The sequence below is a fragment of the Fukomys damarensis genome, unplaced genomic scaffold (genome assembly GCF_012274545.1).
Source record: "Fukomys damarensis isolate Sample0158 unplaced genomic scaffold, DMR_v1.0_HiC HiC_scaffold_35, whole genome shotgun sequence".
NCBI classification, from domain to species: Eukaryota; Metazoa; Chordata; class Mammalia; order Rodentia; family Bathyergidae; genus Fukomys; species Fukomys damarensis.
In genome coordinates this window covers 34774474-34796042 of record NW_022900947.1, presented here as the reverse complement: position 1 = coordinate 34796042, position 21569 = coordinate 34774474, and the positions used below count along the sequence as shown (strand labels likewise).

At 36.5% G+C, this 21569-nt stretch overlaps 1 protein-coding gene across 4 annotated transcripts in view; it reads left to right on the top strand.

Annotated features, from left to right (window-relative positions):
• Positions 1 to 21569, top strand: part of Yipf7 (Yip1 domain family member 7) — a 39690-nt gene that overhangs the window by 4940 nt on the left and 13181 nt on the right. For 2 of the 4 annotated variants that reach the window (XM_033758811.1, XM_033758813.1), the window contains 4 exons: positions 12430 to 12541; positions 13000 to 13040; positions 14613 to 14729; positions 21097 to 21260. In XM_033758811.1, the coding sequence (XP_033614702.1) occupies positions 14614 to 14729; positions 21097 to 21260 (280 nt within the window). In that variant the 5' untranslated portion in view covers positions 12430 to 12541; positions 13000 to 13040; position 14613. The remainder of the gene's footprint in view (positions 1 to 12429; positions 12542 to 12999; positions 13041 to 14612; positions 14730 to 21096; positions 21261 to 21569) is intronic. The other 2 variants (XM_033758812.1, XM_033758815.1) reach the window with 2 other exon arrangements.

Here is a 21569-nt window from a genome sequence, read left to right as displayed (position 1 = left end):
ATTTGTACTTGTATCTGTATATGATATATCTTGGTTCTTATTTTTTCCCCATTCTCCTGCCCTCCCTCTACCCCTCCCTATATTCAAAAGTTTTGCTTCCATTTCTTCTTCTTTTTCACCTCCCCAGTTCCACTTCTCCTTTGAACATTTTCTTCCTGTATCACAAAATTTATTATGAAGGTTGGTCCTCACTTACACTTTCAGCTTCGCACACCAGAGAAACAGTTTGGTATTCACCCATGTGTGTCCTATTTACTTCACTTAAGAGTATGGCCTCAATGTGCATCCATTTAGCTATGAATGTCTCTAGTTTATCTTTCTTTATGGCTGAGTAGTACTCCATTTTATTAAGAATAAGCTACATCTTCTTTATCCAGTCACCAATTGATGGGCATTTGGGCTGTTTCCAAGATTTAGCTCTTAGGTCGTGGGGTCAGCAAGGGTAGCCCCAGACTGTTGTGACAGGGAAGTGGCCAGTCACTGCCCAGCTGGCTTGGGCAGCTTTCCTTCCTCTACCTCAGGCCCTTGTAGCTTCACAGGGGCTGGAGGATGAGGTGGCAGTGGTGAAAGTGACTGAAGTCCAGGCTCAGCCTCAGAGCATGTGTTTCCTTCCAGGAGACAGAAACAGATGATTATAGCCAAGTGCTGTAATGAAGTATCAGGGAGCTCTCTGAAATAGTTGCAGAGTATCAAGCAAGAGATGTTGCTGGCAATTCCTTTGCAATGTTACTGGCTCAGCTGAAGAAGTACTTTTCCCCAGATGCCTTCCAGGATCTACTAAGGCTTGAAATATTTCCTCTCTTTCCTGAGAGATAACCACATTCTGGACAGCAGAAAACAGCAAGGAATAGAAGGTCTACCACAGAGCTAACAGAAACAATCCAGGAGAACAGTGATACAGCTACAAGAAAAGTTCAGATAAACCAGAAGCTGGAGAATCATAGACTTTCATCTGAAGAAACCTTAGAAAAACCTGAGGCTAGTTCTTCATGCTCACATATGGAAAATCAGAAACCCAGAAGACAGAAGATAAAGTCTCATTGTATAGTCTAGGATGGCTTCAAACTCACTGTCTGCCTGCCTCACTTCATTAGTCCTGGGATTACAGGTGCATGATCCTGTGCCCTGTAGGGTCATTTCTCATTCCATTTGAATTTTAGAATCAGCTGGACAATTTCTACAAAAATAATCCTGCTGGAGTTTGAAAGGTATTTTATCAAACCTAAGGATCAATTTGAAAGTAATTATCACTGGAATAATATTGAGTCTTCTAACCCATTAATAAGTTTGTCTTCTGAGAAGTCCAAAGAAGTCAAGGGATTATTTTGGGACTTTCAAGTAATTGTGAAGAGAAACAGCAAGGACCCATAACCCTTCCAAATTGCGTGTTCTGTGATCCTGTGCCTACAGAGCAAACAAGAAGGGGTTACAACGGACTGTGGCTACCATTTTGCTAATAGTCTCACACTCTCCCTCTGATGAAGCCCACTGCCATGTTGGGCTCTATGGGAAGGCCCTCTAGGCACCAGCTGCTGAGGAACTGAGGCCTTAGTTGAGCACCCACAGAGACCTGAGTCCTGACAGCAACCATGTGGGTGAACTTGGAAGCAGATCCTCCCTGATGGTCTTCATAGGAAACTGCGTCCCTGTGGCCTCGTGAGAAACCCTCAGGCAGATGATAGCTAAGCCATATCCGTATTCCTGAAAACACATGGTTTAAACTGCCATGTTTGGAAGGGTATAATTTGTCAGGCACCATGATAACTAATTCATATCCCAAGACATAACTATTATTGTAAATGTGTTATCATTCTTATATATTGATCTGTATAAAGACTATATCTGTATGTGTAGGAAAAATTTGTCAAATTTTTTATGCACTGTGATATCTAATTCACCTTCTAAGAGGTAACCATTATCTTAAATGTGTTATTTCTCATTCTTATACATGTTTTTGTATGAAGTTTCTATATTCATGTATATGTGCATGCACACATTTGTATGAATAATTCTCATGCATATGTATATAGAAAAATTGTATGGAATGTTTTTAAATTTCATATGGGTGCTATGATAACAGTTGTATGCTTCTGGAACTAGCTTTTCCCTTATTTATTTTTCTGCTACCTCCCCTCAGACTTTGCCCTTCCAAGAGGCCTTTCTCTGTCTCAGCCACTGTGGGTTTTAGTTTCCTCCTCAACTCAGCCCTTCAGTTTACCTGCCAAAGTCCCAAGCCAGTGAATTGAGTCCTAACTTAGACTAAGCTCAGCTTCTTCCCATTCTAAACAAGATCTAGGTGTAAGCTCTTCAACATCACATGGACCTCTGGGGGGATACCCGCATCATCACTTTGCTTTCTTCAAAAGTGGTGCTTCTCTCTGTGTGCATACACTAAAGTTTATGTGTTTAGTAATTACCTGTACACTTTGTAATATGTGATCTATATTCACTAGGTCCATAAAGGGCCTGATAGTCTGCATTTCTCCAAACTTTTGGGTATCACAGCTGCTCATGCTCCATGGACCGCGTGTTTAACAGTATGGTTTCAGAGACTAGAAATCTGTTTCCAAACAATTGCTTTAATTTGACAATATATATTGGACAGAAATACAAGAATCTAAATCTATCCAATGATGGGATACGATAGCTTTCTAAGAAGGTAAGGAAGGCTAAGAAACAAAACCAAACACAAATAATATAAGGAAATACTTAGTAGAAAATTTTTCTTTGGTTTGTACTGTCGACACTCTTGGGGTAATCAGATGAAGACCAATTAAACTATTTTCTACTTTGTGATATATTATTCTAAAACCAAAAATCTCAAAAACAAAACTTATTTTTCACAAATCCCTGAGTGACTCTCACTGTGTTAGGCATTTAGTCATAACTGAAAATTATGTGTTTATGGATCTTTCCTTTGCTATTTGAGGAGGACAAAGCCTGTTCAGTGTGCCATAGTCTTTGACCTGCAGAAATTAAGCACTATCCAGTACCAAATTACATGGTCCACTAGTGGCCACGCTGTATTTTCATCCATCAGGTAATTTTAGTAAACTCAAGACAATGCCTGTGCTTTGGTTAGGAATATATTTGGGAGCACACATCCTCACTAATAAATTTGTCAGAGCTATATTTTCTTCAGAAACCTATGACAGGCAATATCTATATTTCACTTAGAAACAATACTTCATTAATACTTCCATAGCTTTTCTATGAAAATATAAGTAATTTAATGTGGATATTGATGTTTATTTGGTCCTGGCTAAATGATTAGCTGCAGTGGCCCCAAAAGCATCATCATGGAAATTTCCATGAGGTAGTGCCCCAAAGCATCAAGAGATGGGAGCCAGTTAGGAATGAAGAGAAAGAAGGACTCTTCCTTAGGTTGACAATCCAAATCATTTACTAGTAGAACTTATTGCAGAGTGTGTGGCCTAAGTTCAGGCTGGCAGCGAGAAGAGGGAATGTTCTTTCTAGGTTTTTTTCCCAATGAGGAATTCAGGGGATGGAGTTCATGCGAGGGTTTAAGAAATTTGGCTCAGAGCCAGAGAAAATTCTGTTAATGCTTTGAGCAATACCTTAACCACCTTAATCAGTACCTGGAAATGTTCAACACTTTATTTCAAGCCCACAGGAGAAATTATGCAGCTGATAACATCACAGAATAATTCACACACTCTATATTTTTCTGTCAGTGCAAGAGAAAAAGTATGGGAACATTGGAGATGCTGCAATGTGTAATTTTTATTCAGTAATCACTTGGCTATACCTTCCCCCATATTGTTTATTTCCATATTAATGTCCTGAAAAAATGAAAATTGGAGTCAATTAAAACATGGTCCTTTTTTCCACCAAAACAGGGAGAATACATATGTTATATAGTCAATAAAAATGAGCGAGCGATGTAGATTTAAGATACTACTAGTATTACTCATAGTTCAAAGGAAGACCTGGGAGATCGTGGCAAGTATCCCTGACTGTGTGAAGCTGTGACAATCATGCAGAGCATGCAGTGGAGACTCTAGTGGATTGCAGCTGCCAAAAATGTGGACTATCTGTCATGAAAACCTCTGGCCGCAGCACAGCCAGCCCAAGTGAGAGTTTATGTGGGGTGTAACAGGCAAGGCCATAGATTTGAGGCTGCTAAAGTCTTCTGTAACGCACAATACACCACTGTGTACCCTGATGCCACATATGAAGCTTTAAGAATATGGAACAAGCAGGGACATAGAATAGCAAAAGCCATTCTAGGCATCAGAGACAAGACAGTGGTATCACAATTCCTAATTTAAACTATACTACAATGCCACTGTGAAAAAAACAGCATGGTGCTGGCACAGAAACAGACCCAAAGATCAGCAGAACAGATAAGAAAATGCAGAAACAACTCCAGACATACTCACCTACCTCATCTTTGACAAAGGAGCCGAACACCCTCATTGGAGGAAGGACAGCTTCTTTAATAAATGGTATTGGAAAAACTGGATTTCAACTTGTGAAAGATTGAAACTAGACCTGTATCTTTCACCGTGCACTAAACTAAAATTTAAGTGGATAAAAGATGTAAATATTAAAACAAAAACACTAAACTTGCTAGAAGAAAAGTTACGTAGAACTCTTGAAGATGTTGGCATAGAAAAAGTCTTTATGAAAAAATCCTTAGTAGCACAGGAATGAGCACAAAGAATCAACTGTGATCTCATCTTTTTAAAAAGTTTCTGCACTGCCAGAAAAATCACAAACAGAGCTAAGAGTCAACCCACAATGTGGGAAAAAAATTTGTATCAGCTGTTCCTCAAACAAAGGCCTACTATTTAGAATATAGAAAAAACTCAAAAAGTCAGACCTCCCAAATACAAAGACTCAAGATAAAAATGGGCATCTGAAATAAACAGACATTTCTCAGACAAAGAAGTAAAAGCCACAAATAATCATATGAAAAAATGTTCAACATCACTGATCATTTGAGAGATGCAGATGAAAACAAAACTGCAATTCCATCTCACTCCAGTAAGAATGGCTGCTCTCAAGAAATCAACCAATAACAAATGCTGGTGGGGTCGTGGGGAGATAGGAACCCTTCTTCATTGTTGGTGGGAGTGCAGTGGTGCAACCACTGTGGAATTCATTATGGAGATACCTTAAACAACTACGATTAGAGGTGCAATATGATCCAGCTATTCCTCTGCTGGGTATCTTCCCAAAAGAATTAAAAGAGTCATACCAGAGTGATACATGCTCACCCATGTTTATAGCAGCACAGTTTGTAATGGCTAAAGTTTGGAAACAGCCCAATTGTCCATCAATTGGAGACTGGATAAAGAAGATGTGTTATTTTTTAATATCTAAAATGGAGTACTACTCAGCCATAAAGAATGAGAAACTAGAAAGATTTATAGCTAAGCAGGTGCACATTTAGGCCATACTCTTAAGTGAAATTAATAAATCACATATGGGTAAATACTGAATACTTTCTCTGGTGTGATAAAGTAAAAGTAAATAAGGATTAAAATGTATAATTGATATTGTGTGATAGGAAGAAAAGTCTAAAAGAGTAGAGGAATGATAGGGGTAGGGGAAAGTTAAAAAGGGAAAAGAAAAAATATGTGAAAAGGAAAAACATGGAAACAAGTCTTTGTAAGCAGGGAAGGGTAGAGCAGGTGAAGGAAGGGCTGTGGAATGGGGAAAATTAAGAGCTAGCTAAGTCATGTATAGGTACAAGATCTCAATGATGAATGTAACTGCATTGTATACCTAAAATGTATCAATACATTTAATAAAGATCAAAAAAAGAATAGTTAGATGAACATATGAATTTGCTAATTTCCCTAATTGGAGACTATCTGTCATTTAAGGAGATATGTTTAGCTGTCAAGTGGACAAGGGGTGGACTGTGATGTCTAAGCTTAATTTCCAACTTGATTGGCTTGGGAGTCACCTAGGGGAGTAGTAGTGGTCACTTTTGAGTGTGTCTGTGCAGAACATGGAGACATGACTTTTCTGTTTGGCTCCTTTCTCTCTAGCTCTGTTGCCTGCCTCTGTTTCCTGGCCACTATGAACTAAACAGTTTTGCTTCACTGCACCCTTCAACCATTGTTTCTGCTTTTGAGTCAGCTGACCATGGACTGAGTCCTCTGAAGTGCTGATCCAAATTAAGCCGCACATTTTAAGCCATAGGTGTCTGTATCTCAGTGACAAAAAGCTGACCAATTACAGACATCATCTAATGTTTGGAAATGAAAGCAAAAATATCCTTGCAACTCTAAAGCTATCTGTAAGAGATGAGAACAAGAGTATCAAAATCTTCTTCAAGGAGAAAGGATGATGTACAGAATAGCCAATCAGATGGTATAACTTAAGAAACAGTGTTGACTAGAGAAAAATATGTATCTATCAGAATGAAAATAAATCAGAAACAAAGAGCATTAAAGATGCAAAAACTGATGATGTCTTTACATAGCCCAGAGTGCTGAGCACCTTGAACTAAAAACTTGCTTTGTTGCCTAAGGATGGAGGCATAGTGAATTAAAAACTACATCTCCACCTCTGATTCTACTTTATTGAGTAATATTTAAACATGTGGATTTTTCCATAACACCATTGGACAAACACAACCTTTGAGGTTTGAGGTATGAAGCCTAATAATTCTCACCCCTTTCTGAACAGTGTCTCCTCCTTTGTGAGAAAGATTCCAGATGAGCAAATTATATTGCTTTCTTTGTGTCTAAGGTGACATTAAGATACATGTACAATTTTTACTAATGACTACAAATGGAACATGCAATATTTGCAGATTTTTCTGCATGAATTATTATTATTTACAAATTATGCTAACTCCTACTCAAAGGAAATCAATTTCTAATGAATTTACTCCCTCCCTATTTGAGGTTCTTGTGGATCAATTTATATTCAATTTCACGATTAATACTGTTTTCCAAGATAGGTCCTGATCTAATTTAGGTCACCCTCATCACTGATGTAAAATACTAATTTTCCTAAAATTCTTACTCCTTTAACCGAGATGGTCTGAGCTCACTGTACAGTCTTACATGTATCTATGTCTTAAATAATTTCACAGTCACTTCCTTGGGCTTATCCCCAAAGTTGGTATTTAACAGTGGCATCCTGAGTTTTATCCTTGTGCTGAGCTATTTCTTATCTTGAGAATGGTTTGCTGAAGAGAGCCTAGAACTGGCAGACAACTTTGTTTTCAAATCAACCAAGTACTGGTTGTTCAAAACTTCCTCTAAATTCTATTCAGAGTCTTAGTAGCTCCCATGTTGATTAATTTCTGTCTTTGTATTTTCTCATAGTTTGCTACAAGAAGCTAGTTAATATTTTTTGTACTTTTCCTGAAAAGTTCTCATTTCCTGTTTTCATGTTTATTTGTCAACAGCATTGCTTAAATTTTCTTATCATTAAAAGTGTTGTTTCTATACTATAAAATAAGAGATGAGTGCCCGGAAAATGTTTTATCTCTAACCACAACCTCTCTATGAGACATAACATTTAAAAATATTGCCTCATCAATTATCCCCAGTTGCTTTTGATAAAATAGATTTCTATGACAGATTTCTGTTAGAATTCACTAAACCATTATGGGCTGATTCATTATGGGCACAAGAATAAATACAGATGCCTGCTATTGATCCCACTTCATTTCCACCTAGAAACATAATCATACCAGGTAACATTTACAGAGTATTTACCACTTACCAGCCAGTGTGTTAATGGCTCCTTTTGAAAAATCCTGGACAATGCTCATATTTTATGCACAAGCTTCATTATACTCGCATATATAAATTTAATACTGTACATATAAGGTATGATTGAAAAATACGCCGAATGTTTAATGTAAAAAGTATTTAGCACAGTAAAAGGCAAATTACCATATATCACCTCAAAATACTTCCCCCAAATTCAAACAGACTTATGTCATCACTCTTGCCACTTTCCTAAACAGCTTTGGCAATCTTTTGTGCCTTTGGCTGCATTGTCATGGTTGCTTTGATGTCCTGAATTGATTCAAAGTGTTTACCTTTCTGTCATTTTAGCTTCGGAGAACAGCCAGAAGTCACATATTACCAGAGCTGGTGAATAAGGTGGATGAAGACAAATGTAATTTTTTATAAGCCATGCTTTTTCTTTAGGTGACATTCAATAACAGCGTACTTTTTGTCTTCATCACACCTCATAAAGACACTCAGAAAGAAGACTTCTAGAAATTCTTAAGAAGATTTTTAGGAAAGTTAATATTTTACATCAGTGATGAGGGTGACCTAAATTAGAACAGGGCCTATGTTGGAAAACTGAGCTTAGTGAGGAAGTTGATATTCAGACTAAGTTTGGTCACATACTAGGTCTGTGGCTTTGCACAAGTCACTTAGCCTGTCTGAGCCTCCTTTGTATATCAGAAGATTACATTGATGAATGTCATAATTTTATGCAACATTCATATCTCTAAGTAACATTTTATATATTAGATTCTAAGATTGCAGGCCCAATAGTGGCGATCATCTATCTCACTGTTCATCTTTTCATTTAACAAAAATATGTATAAATAATTGTCAGGCACAGGATAAATTATTCCAGCTACAGCTGTTGAAGAACCTACATTCTCTTCAACACATAGAAAGATACTAAGAAATTATGTATGGAAATAATTTTTCCTTATCTATCTTGACAGATAATTGTAGCTAGCAAGGACAAAGAGATCTTCAGTTCGACAAATCAATTTGCCATTAAAAGTACACTTTAAAAAAATAAAAGTACACTTTTAACAGTCTCTGTGTAAGCTTTAGTACCTGCTACCAATTTGTTGTTTTGCAAGTGGGATAATTACAAATTGAAGTCTAAGAAAATATGATGGCTTCAATCAAGCTGATTGCAATAGAAATGTAGAGAATTAGTGAGAGATATATTTTAGTGTCCTAGTTTAGGCCTAAAATATCCCCCTTAAGTCTCATGTATTCAGATATGTGGGTTTTGGAGTGATTAGATCATGGGGTGTTATATTCATCAGTGGATTAATCCATTGATGATCTCTTGGCTGAACATGCCATTAGGTGGTAGGACCTAGTTGGAAGTAGATCATTGCATGTATGACCCGGGAAGCTGTATCAACCTCCTTGGTTTCCCTCTTCTCAATCTGCTTCCTGACAAGCATGATCTAAGCAAGCTTCCTCCAGGCACCTCCCAACACACTATTTCTGCTTTGGCACCAGCCTACCATGGATTGAACTCACTAAAAAACTGTGAGCCAAAAATAAACCTTTTCTCCTTTAAGTTGTGGGTTATAGGGTATTTTGTACCAGCAATAGAAAAGTGACTAAAACATTTAGAAATACAATTGAGATAATTTCAGAATGAGATGATTTCTGATTTGTGTGAGTAGACACTTTTAAATGACATTTTTTGAAATAAAAAAGAGATAAAAAGTTCAGTTTGGATTATGTTGTTTGAAATGTCTGCTAAATACATAGTTTGAAGCTGAAAAGGAAAGGAAAGGCTGCATTGTAAGCTTTGGGAATGTGTGAATGTGTAGTGGTATATAAAGGTAGGGAGATTAATGAGATTAACTTGGGAGAGAAAAAAGACAGAAAGGAAGGAAGGATGGAGGGAAGGTAAGAGGGAGAGGAGAAAAGGAAGTGAATAAAAGGAAAGCATGAGTACAAAATAATGCTTTTTCTATAAATTGAAAAATCTATTCATATTCAGTATTCAATCACTGAGAATGAACAACTGTTTAGATAAACTAAAATAATTAACTGATAACACTGACTGAATATAATGTTGATTTAAGCCTTATTCTTCAATGTACGATATAACATTTAGATGGTCTGTTCATGGAAATGAGTGCAGTTTTCTACATATACAGTGTTAAATTATAAGAGTACCTTTAAAGTACTCTGGCATGTGTATTAAAGGTCATTAATGCATTTCTCAGGAAATTGAAGTCATTTGGTCTTCAATGTTTCATGACTTATAGTTCACTTGGGGTTTAGAATAATTTCATTTTTAATCCTATTTTTGGTTTATCTATTTTTACAACTCATTTAATTGAGCCAACTTTTCATGAAGGAAATGATATTGAAAAGTGCAGACTTGCAAAAACTTTAAAATTTATTTATATAAATAAGATTAATAATATTACCTTTGATAAGCTTTTCAGTGACTTTATATATTAGAATTTATATATCAGGGGGAAAAAAAGAATGAGTCCTGAGTACTTGCTATTACAGGTAGGAACCCATGTTCTCACATAAATAACTTTGATGCTAATGATCCTGATTTGATTAATACACACTGATTTCATCTGTCAAAATATCATGACAAAACCCTTTAATATGTACAATTGATACATATTAATAACAATAAAATAAGCTAAGAATTTTGAAAGAAGGAATAAAAAGGATGATCAAAATTTGGCTGTTACAACAATTTGGCCATTTCTCATAATACTATACATTTAAAAAGAAATGTTCGCCAGAATTCCAGAGATCACCATAATTGCTTTTCTCCCACCTGAAAGAAATTGTATGCTATAAAGCATTTTTTCCATGTGTTCTCTGCATCTATTTATTCCCTTCTGTTTCTATGAGCCCTTCCTCACTTCATGTAACTCGTCCTCATTTTCCTGGTCTCCCTTCTGCATTCCTGCATAAATTGATCACATCATACAGGTGCTTAAAATGCTTCAATGGTGTCTCATTTTAATTTTAATAAAACATAGATTCCATATCATGATCAACAATGTCCTTTGTCATCCAGCTTTTGTTACAGGTCTGACTCATCTTCAGTTTTTCCATGTGAAAAGCCACTACCCACCTTGACTTCCTGTTCAAACCACAAGCTGCTAAATTCCTTATCATATGAAAGCCTTCACTTGAAATACACTTCAAGTAATCTTTCAAGTAACTTCTAGCTCATGAAGGAGTTCTCTATCCAAGTGAGCCTCTTGAGAGATCTTCTCTGAGTACTCAAATCCTATTCCCATCTCACTCTCCAGTGTGTATGTGTGTGTGTGTGTGTGTGTGTGTGCGCGCATGTGTGCAATATGTGGGATTGAACCTAGGCCCGTTGTACTGAGCCACATCACCAACCCTTTTTAAATTTTGCGAAGAGGTGTCTCTGAATCACTAAATTGGCAGAGTTGGTCTCAGATTTATGATCCTCCTGCCTTAGCCTCCCAGAGTGCTGAGATTGGAGGAGTGCCCTACTATGCCTGGCTCTCACTCTGCATCTTAATAACACATTCAACTTGGATAATTATTTTATTCTCTTTCTTTTTTTGGTACCAGGGATTGAACTCTGGTTCCTGTGCTTGTGAGGCAGGTGGCAAAACCACCTAGCCAAATCCCTGGCAACAACTTGGATAATTCTTAAAATTACCTTGGATAATAATGTAAGATTAGACTCAGTTTGCTAGGCTTCAAACATCAGTTTTATTGGGTAGCTGAGGACTTTGGGTGACTTACTTAATCTCTATTTCTTTTTCTGTACAATACGATAATAAGACCTAATAAGAGTTTTATAAAAATTAAATGCCTTAAACCTGAGGTTTGTAAAACAATGGCCAGCTAGTCCTTGTAATTAGTTGTAGATGTAGTTTAATCGATAATAAAATATGTCTGCAAATGTAGGCCTGTTTGGTTTGTCCATTTCTGGAAGCATCAACAACACTGTCTTATATTCAATAGCAGGTAGGTCCTCAATAAATTTGTGACCCACTGTGACTTGCGCAGTGACCTAGACAGGGCAGCTCTGATTTAAAAAAAAAAAAATCAAATGTTTTAAGTACGTGGGAAAAAGTACTTTGACATTTTGCCCTTGCCAAATGCCAGATAATCTGCCTTTGAACAGAAAATTCCAGCTACTGGGGATTTGGGTATGTGGAAATTTTCAAGTAACTAGAAATTAATATGAAGCAGGGGGCACCGGACGTCCAGCCGTAGGTTCGATATTAGGTACAAAAACATCAGACCCTGATAAAATTCGGAATATTAGTCGGGATAACTGAGTCAGAATTCTGCTGGCGGTGACAGTGATGTAGACAGAAGCAACTCACATCGCTTCCTGGTTGGGGATAAGTTAAAAAGCTCCCAATGGTTAGCTTAAAAGTAGGGTTGGACTAAAAATGAGATAGAACTTGCCCTGCGTGCCTATCTTGACCTCTGCTGGAGAAGTAACAAGGAGGAAAAAAATCAGAGGCAGAAGCTAAATAATCTTTTAAAGGTTGTTCATATACATCAAATGCTTACGATTTGGTAAAACTGGTAAGAACCCTGTGACCATTAAATCAGATAATATGCTTGATTGGCTCCAGACCTGCCTAAGGGATTAGTAACTCACACTCCTGGGTACTTCTGGGTGGGTCACGATGGTAGGATCCTGACTAGTATTTGTGGCCCCTGGCCTTTTCCTCTCCAGTGCCCTGCTGTTTTATAGATGCCATAAACTGAGCAGTTTTGCTTTGAAGCCAGCTGAACACGGACTGAAATCTCTAAAATCGTGATTGGAATTACACCTTTCCTCCTTTAAGGTATGGGAGTCAGGAATTTTGTACTGCCATTGGGAAGGGTGAACAACACTCCATTTTCATTTTGGTGCTAAGATCTTCATATTAAGATCGTATACCATATATTGATTTTTTGTACCGCATATTATTAGGAAGTCTTATCTGGGTTGAACACCACAGAAGAGGAGAAAATATTGAGGCCCTTACTTTCCACTGCTTGCCTCAAAGTTTAATGAACATGTATAGAAGGAAACTGAAACTTAATCTACTTTTTTTCCACATCAAATTTATGTGTGTGCACCATCTATTGTGTTTTAAACTATAAAAAGTGTTATAAGATACTGTACTTGGCTTTTGGTGGGCTTTTTTTTTTTGGCTGTAGCATCTGTTCAGAGTGTCCATGTACAAATTTAGAAAACTATAAATATAACCACCTCGTCATCTTTTCACGAACTGATTTGCTTTGTATTTCCAAAATAAAGCTACACTAGTTGGAGGATCTTTCCAGGGGAAATATATAGAGGTATGTATCAGATTCATATGATTCTTCTGAAATACTTGATGTTTAAATAAAATATGAAGCGAGGTTATGCAAGAATTCTAGTACCATTATTCATATTACATAAAGCTTTTCATGTTATGAAAACTTAGGATTTCTCCAGTGAAATTATTCTCTATGTTTTATAATAACATTTTTACGGACTGAGAAAGTTGTACTATTAAATATTCAGTTCTATAAATTATAAAGTGTTAAAAGATTTATTACTCATTTCTGATTTTAGTTTAAATGATTCATAGCTACTTTCATACACATAGCTAATGAAAAATCTTGATTATTAAACCAGATATATGAATTACTGTATCTAATTTTAGAAAAGCTGTCTGTATTTTTACTGAACTGAGCAAATTTGATATATTTAACAATTGTTCCTTGAACATTTCTGATTAATGAGGCTCTTACAGTTAAGGCTGCTTATGTAATTTAATTTGGCATTCATCATAGGTAGAATCCCATAGAAGATTATAATTATATGAATTGCTCCTAGTAGCTTCTAAGTCTACTTTAAAAAAAAAGGTAATAAGGGAAAAGAAAAAAAAATGAGAAAATGAAAAAATGGAAATAAAGTGTTTGTAAATAGGGAAAGGAGAGGGTGAAGGGAGGGCAGGGGTAAGGGGAAAAAATGGGAACCAAGACCTGTCATGTAAAGGTACGAGATGCCAATGATGAAGGTAACTGTACTGTATTCCTACAATGTACCAATAAACTCAATGAGGAAAAAAAAGGTTTTCAAAGAAAAAAGATTGAAATGTTGAGTTGAATAATATTTCATGTGAAAAGTCTCTATTCTGTTTTCTCATTTTTATCTAGATATCCGGATCACCTTTTTAATATCACGCCCTTATCCCTTTCTCTTCTCACAATATTCTTGATCTGGTGCTCCTGGCCTTAAGCTCCAAGAGAAGGCCATGCATTTCTCTTCACTACTAAAATTGAGGACAAACTATGCAGAGTGTGTAGAAGAGAGAAGAAAGAGCCTTTCTTTCTCTAACTCGGCCAGGAGCCCAGGGGTAGTATCCTGGGAAAATAAGAAAAAAAACCCCAAACATTTATTAGAAATTTCTAAATAGAACTAGGGAATAGGTTTATGTGCTTTGTTTTATTTTGTGGAGCAGACAGGCTGTTTAGTAAGTTTTAAATCTCTGGGAAAATCAAACTCAAATAGAATTATTATTATAACCAGCTATTACATTGAGGGAAAACTTCACATACATGTATCAGAACATTTCTCTTGAACTACTAACAATAAAATATTTGGTAAAGAATGTTAGTTCTTTCAGATTAAAGTCAATACAGTTAAAGTTACCCTCTGGAGATGTGAAACCTCAAAAAATGTAGTTGAAGATAACATATTTTGTTAATGACTTTCTAACATATATTTCCATATGCTTTCCACAATATTTAACTTAACTTTCAAAGAAGACCTCATTCTCTGATAGAATACAGCCATAATCACAGTGTCAGTTAATCTTTGTGAATGTTTCAAGGTTTTATTGACTTGTGAATTTAGTAAAAAGTAATCTTGTTTTTTCTCAGGATGTCAAGCCTGGGGCAATTTGAGACTGACTTTTACCAGTCTAATTATGTTATTGGTAACCAGGAGCAGAGCTGTATTGATGCCAGTGCCTGTGGAGATCTTTACAGATCTGGAGAGTAAGTGTTTTATATTGAGCTAATATGCTCTCATTTGAGAACTGTTAACCTTATTGTAAAGGATTCTATGTAGAGAGGTTTCCTTGGGAGAAGACAAAGTTCTCCATAGTATGCCACTAAGATATATCTCAGTAAAGTCCCTTAAAAAATTACAAGAAAGGAAAGAGAAATCAATTCAGTTCTAGGTAGGAGTCATTTGCAACTTGCCAGGTAAGTGTCTTATCTATTCTTTTCAAAATAAAACTCAACAGGGATCCCAAGTACAAGCACTAGGTAAGTAGAAGGTATTTTCTTTCAACTTAATTTTCTTAGTTACCTTTCTTTCCTTGCTGAGAGAAAATACCTGATGCTCAAAGTTAAAGGAGGAAGTCTGGCTCACAGTTTGTAGAGGTTTCAGTCCATAGCTGGCTGGCTCAAAGATAGGGTGGCAGGAGGGCAACTGTTCATGGTGGCAGAAGACAGCAAAACCAACCAGGGAAACTTAAAGGCATCTTTCTTCCCCTTTTGTCTTCTCCAGACAAAGGGGATTAGGGTGGTGCCAAACCAATCAGTGGACTTGTAACCCCAAGTCCTTAATCCTAGCGTCACACACTCTAGATTCCGCCATCTCTGAGACAGCCACCTACGACCACATAAGGCCTTAGGAGGGGGCATCTAAACACAAGCTGCAACACTTAATTTTTTTCAGGACATTGCTTGAGAGTCAGATTTCATCAAATTTGATAGGTATTTTTTGAGTGTCTGTTTTGTGTCATAAATTACGGACAGTTCAAACCCAAAGCTAAGGGTGAAGCCCAGTCTTTTCCATCACAAAATTTAAGATTTTATTGTGGAGAGTTTAAAAATTAAATATGTATTTAAATTATACAGGCAATATGAAAAGTATGCTAGAAAATCAACACACTTATATTTCAAAAGATATTATTTTCAATGAAAATTCACTTGAATAAAAAACAAAATGCTTAAAGAGTGTAGTACATATCTATTTAATATTTGGTGGCAAAACAATGTATTTAAGGTAAAGAGACTTTGGTTAAAGTTCTGGCTCTTGTATTGCTTGCATTATGACATTGGGAAGATATGTTTTTTCTCCTCATCTGAAATATAAAGCTATTAGGAATACCCAGTTCATGGAATTATCATAAAGAACAATTGTGATAATGTGTAGAAAAGTGTATATTCATGAAATCCATGATTTAAATATGGCTTACAAAAGCAATTGACACTTTGTTGCCTGAAGTCATTTAACATTACTGTACTTGGTTACATAATTGATTTTTGGCCTGTTTTTTTGTGGGTCTAGGTTAGTGGATTGGAAGAAGGGTCAGAACAACTCTGGTAGTGACTAATACTCATTGATCTCGTTACGTATAGAAACTGTTTGAGCTATATAAATTAACTCACTGGATCCTCTCCCTTATGACATGAGTCTTGCTTTATTCTCATTTTACAACTGAGAGTCCAGCCACCCAGAGAATTGAGAAACTTTCTCAAGATCTATAGATAAGAAACGGGGTTAAGATTTTAGTCCAAGATTTCTTGATTAGGCCCAGAATGAAGATGGGCATATGATTTGTAAAATAAAGACATTTTAGTTTATAATGTGTATTATTGCTAATAATGCTGGAGTAGTAGGGATAGGCAGGATCATTGAACACGAAGTAGGAGGTCTAGTTTCTGTACCATTCTAACAAATGTAGGCCTAATGAACTTGTAACAAATATTTCAAATGTATTAATTCTTGAAGGTTATTGTTAAACTTAGAAAAATTACCTTGAAGCTTTTAAAGCTCCAGGTAGAAAGAATACAAGACTTCAGTGGGGCAGGGGGTCGTGCTTCAACTCTGCCCAGGGAAATGTGGACTTGTTTCTCCAGCTGCTCCCTCTTCCAAACAGAAGCCTGAAGAGGCTGTTTTCGCAAGCTTCCTGGTTGCTCTTGCTGAACCATCGTCTAAGGGACAGGGAGAAGGTATTAGTACATAATCTTGGTACAAATGGTAAGGTTAAATATCTGGAGTTTTGACTCCTTCAGATCCCTCTTGTGTCCCTGTTGTGTCAAATCCTATCAGTGAGTTTGCCTTTTATAATTTATACTTTGGAAGATAAAGAAGCAATGGAAATATTCTGGGGTAGAGACTAGTATGAGTTTAATATATTCCAGGATGGTCAGTCTAAGAGTATAACCTACACTGGGAACTATTTTGTAGGCTTTTCCATGTTTGTTTTCCTGTTTTACAGAAAGGAACCAGTTGCCCTGAAATGTCTATTTCTTTTATTCATTCTCTGAAAGAAGTATACCTATACTAGGAATATTAGTGTGTGTGTGTGTGTGTGTGTGTGTGTGTGTGTAATTGCAGCCTTGTTTTTCATGATATGATGTTAAGAATGAACTCACTGCCTACATTCCCTCAGGGTTAGACTGAAGAGGGAAAGAAACACCAGTTGACCATCAGCATAAAAGTCCAAATATATCATATTAGAAAAAATGAACACTTTAATAAAATATATAGTTAATTATTAATTGCTATGTGGCAAGGTACAGAAAACTAAATACATCTCCAAGCAGAAATATAACCAAGAAATATAACAATGACTGTCTATATATCACTGGATGACAAATGTTCAGTCCTGCTGAACATTTTAAAAAACTTCCAGCAACCATGCCTTACTTACCTTAATACAGTAGTGTATAGAAAAGATAAGCCTCTAGAAGCTAGTGGCTTTTACAGAAAGAGGAGGTGTTTGCTGACAAAAGTAAAATTTAAATTTTTCCAGTCAGAGTACAGTTCTTTTAGTCTAATTCAGTTGACATTTATCTCTCTGTACTAATAGGCTGAATTAGAAATCATCACAATTTCAATATTTACCTCTTCATAGAACTAATAGAGATTTTGTGCGATCCAAAAGAAAATATTTTGTTCTACAAAATTTTCATTGCTGGTATAGATATGCAACATTAACATGTTAAATATTGAGTATATTAATCTGACTTCTGATGGTGCCTCTAATATGCTAACCATTCAGTATTCTATATAGTTTTAATAAAGCAAGTTGTAAAAAGTGTGCAATTCTATTTTCCTTGTAATTTTTTTCAAGAAAAGAAATAGTTTGAAATATGTTACTAAGAACACAGTGTGATCAACAAATACAGTGAACATTTACATTTTTAAAAATTACTACAGTGAAAGACACATTGCCATTACTCCCCACTCAAAATACTCTTCATCCTTTTGAACACACTGAAGCCACCATCCTTGCTACTTTCTGAAGAAGTTCTCGAGATTCCCTTATTAAGCATCTTTAGTTGAGGTGTCATAGTTGCTTTGTATCCATTCAAACCATTTATCTCTCATGGTCTTTTTGACTTTGCAGAAAAGTCAGAAGTTGCAAGGTGCCAGATCTAGTGAATGAGATGGGTGAGTACATACCACAGTGTTTTACAGCCTGTCTTTTCATTGGATGGCACTCAACAACAGCATTCACTTTAGTTTTGATCATGCATGACAAAGACACTCATGAAACAGAACTTCCAGAACTGCTTCAGAAGGTAGCAGTCATGATAGGATAAGTGTATTCAGAGTGACGGGTACCACTCAGAGGGATTAATGGCAAGTGTCTTTTACTGTAAAAGGAATTTCACTTAAGCATTCACTGTAGTTTTGGACAACCCCTTGTATTAAGGGACTCTTTGGCACTGCTGTTCTAAGTGGTGCTGTCTGTTAAAAAGGAAAATACCAGAAGATATGGGAGTGAGTAAACAAACGAATGTGCTTAAAAATATGGTTGCTTATAACAATTTCAGGGAAAAGACCTAAAACATAAGAATTAGATTATGAGTATTTAGAGAGTTTTCTAGGTGGGACTTTAGACCAATAATGAGATTATTTTGGCACTGTTTGGGTGGTGTTCTTTAAGATGTAATAGTAAATATTATAGCCAGTGCATACAAACTTGAAGTAGTAAGAGAGATAATTTAAATTTAGATAGTCATTGAAGTCAAGATTAGTAAGTTTATAAATTAAAAAATTTGAGGCTTGCTTCATAGAGACATTTTAAAAATTTGCTTTCTTAAATGGAGGGGAAATTTATAATTATATCCTTATAATAAGTCAGTAGAAACCAAGCCCTTGTTGGAGAAGTTATACTAGATGGAGGAGCAAAGAGGAATGGAGGAAATATTTTTAATGCATTTCTCTCCTGTGATGTGAGACTGATGCAGAGTACATATGAAGTCTCGTCATTCACCAAAGTTGCTTTGCAAGCAATAATTGTGATAGTTACACTTTTTAAAGCCTGGTTAGCTGCACCTGTGCAAGATTTATGATAATACTAGGCAAGTATATCAAGGAAAATCTTATTTAGACCCGGGTCCCTTGAGTCATCTTTATGTACCCCTTATTTTTCTAGCAAGACATGTATTTAAAAATACATATTTGGAGAATTTTACAAAGTATGAAGACATTTAGAATCTTAGTTATATTTGGTTTCTACTGTTGCCTTTGATATTGTACTGTTGTGCCCAGATCGCGATGTCCCCAAAGACCATCAAGGAGTCGAGTTCGATGTAAAATACACGAGTTTATTACAAGCTCAAGCCTGGACTCTTGGACTTCACCGGTGCAGCGGTTCAGTGACAAGAGCTCCGACCCTCTTTTAAAGCCCATTTTTATAGGGTTATGGGAGGCTTGAAATTCTCCCTTTTTCATTGTTTATATTTTATACCTTAAATCTATTGGATGTTGCTGGGGAACTTGCGAAAGCGGGCAGGCAAAACCGGGAAGGGGCTCGAATCTAAGGGGAGGCAGTTTCCGTGGAAGGTCAGTGTGTTCCTCTACCCCTTCCTCTAATCTGTACATTTTGTTTTTCTTCTCTCTTGAAAGGTTATGTTTTCCTTTCCCACCCATCTGGTTCTGTTTCTATCTAGGCTAAGCAAATTTCTGCGGCCTGAGCTCATCCAGGAGTCGGGCTTGACGCAAGATGGCTTTCTATCTTAAAATGGAGTAACTTTGGTCTCTACAGTACCAATTTTGAAAAAAAACAAAAACAAAAACACAACAAAAAAAGCAAGATTAGGAGTGTGCCATATGGCTAAATGAACAACTATGGTAATCAGTATGTGTTCTGAGGGATTCAGGAAGCACACCTGGTCGCAAACCTTGATGAACGCTATGGTTCAGTTGGTGAATGATTGAGTGCACGTGTCTCTGCCTACTATATCTGTGGAGTAATTCGCCAAAATAAGTTATGTTCTTGGCAAATTTACAGACGTAGTAAAGGTTGAATATGTTATTCTCAGACTTCAGATTATGATTAATGTTCAAAAAAACCATTAAAAGCCATTTTTAAAACAGATTAGCCCAAGTAGTCGCAGGGATTTCCCAAGTTCAGAATGTTGCACTATATCTTTAGCTTAGGTTAAACGTCACTGGTAGAAAAAAACAAAACAAAACAAACAAACAAACATGGTGGGCTATTTTTTGCTTCTTCTTCCTTTGGGTAAAAGTGTGTATCATGAACAAATAACCTGATGCTCTCCCTTTCCCCTTTCTTCCCTTTTCTACCTCTAGTAAAGTGTAATTTACAAATACCAATACGTTTCCAACTTTCTCACACAAATGGCAACACCAAGAGCAAAAACACAGTCAAGGAAGTATGGAAACATCATGTTTTAGCAAAACTAAATCACACATTTCAAAAGAGAGATTCTAAAGCTAGCAGTATAACACCTTTAACTGGATACTCAAGGATATTTCATTTGTGCTACTTGGGAATGGCCCGAACTGGAGAGTGCATTTCTTGATGGACAGCGGTAAATTTATGCACTTATTTTTTTCCCTTTGAATTGGCTCTACTGGTAGGTTTATTTTTACTTGCTGTCTCTCCCAGCTGTATGGGGCAACACAATTGGTGATCGTCCATGAACATCAGTGACAGAGCTGTAACGTATAGGGCCTGGTTGCACAGAGAGCCTCCATCCAGATCCATGGCAGTGTCATAACGCAATGCTCGACAAGTTGTTTAGTGTCCACAAGCCTCTGTTTCTTCCCTGTGAAGTGGGATTAAAAACACAGCTTTGACCTTACAGAGTTCTAAATGGAAAATATGAGGGGCAGTGCTCAGGATATCATACATGCTCAGTTGTATTGGTTGGTATACAGCATTCTTCTGGAAACCTTTTCATGACTTGTTGTTTTATTGATTTTTATTTTTTTGGAATAAAACTAAATTTTAAGTAGGCTATTTCTTGCTTGGATAACTATCCATTAAAAACTAAGTAAAATCTTATTAGGAAAATTACAGCTTCCTCTCTTGATTTGTCAGCATATTCCTTTATTCAATGTGTAAATATCCGCATTTTTTTTTCCTAGACAACAAGCCGGTGGGCAGCATCAGCCCACCCCGCTTACTCCTCCGGAGATGCTCACATCAGCAACTCACTCAGGACAACTTTTTCAGCCAGCATCCAACTCAGATTATTATTCACAGTCTCCTTACATTGACAGTTTTGATGAAGAGCCTCCTTTGCTAGAAGATAAGTTAAGGAAGTGTTATTAATGTGTGTGTAGCTGAAGGAATAATAGTAATAACCAACACAATGTGTGCTGTCAGCATGCCATGTACGAAGTTTTATGTGTGTTTGTCCCACATATTGCAAGAGTCTCCATCACCAAGACATGCAAACTATGGGAAGTTTGTTATGAGTTACATGGAGAAACTTAGACATAGATATGTGCTATGTTGCAGTTATTAGATGTTTCTTCAGTGTTTCTTAAATTTGGACTCCTTGGCCATATACAGACAATAATAAATACATCTTTTCACACATTGGTTAAATTAAGGC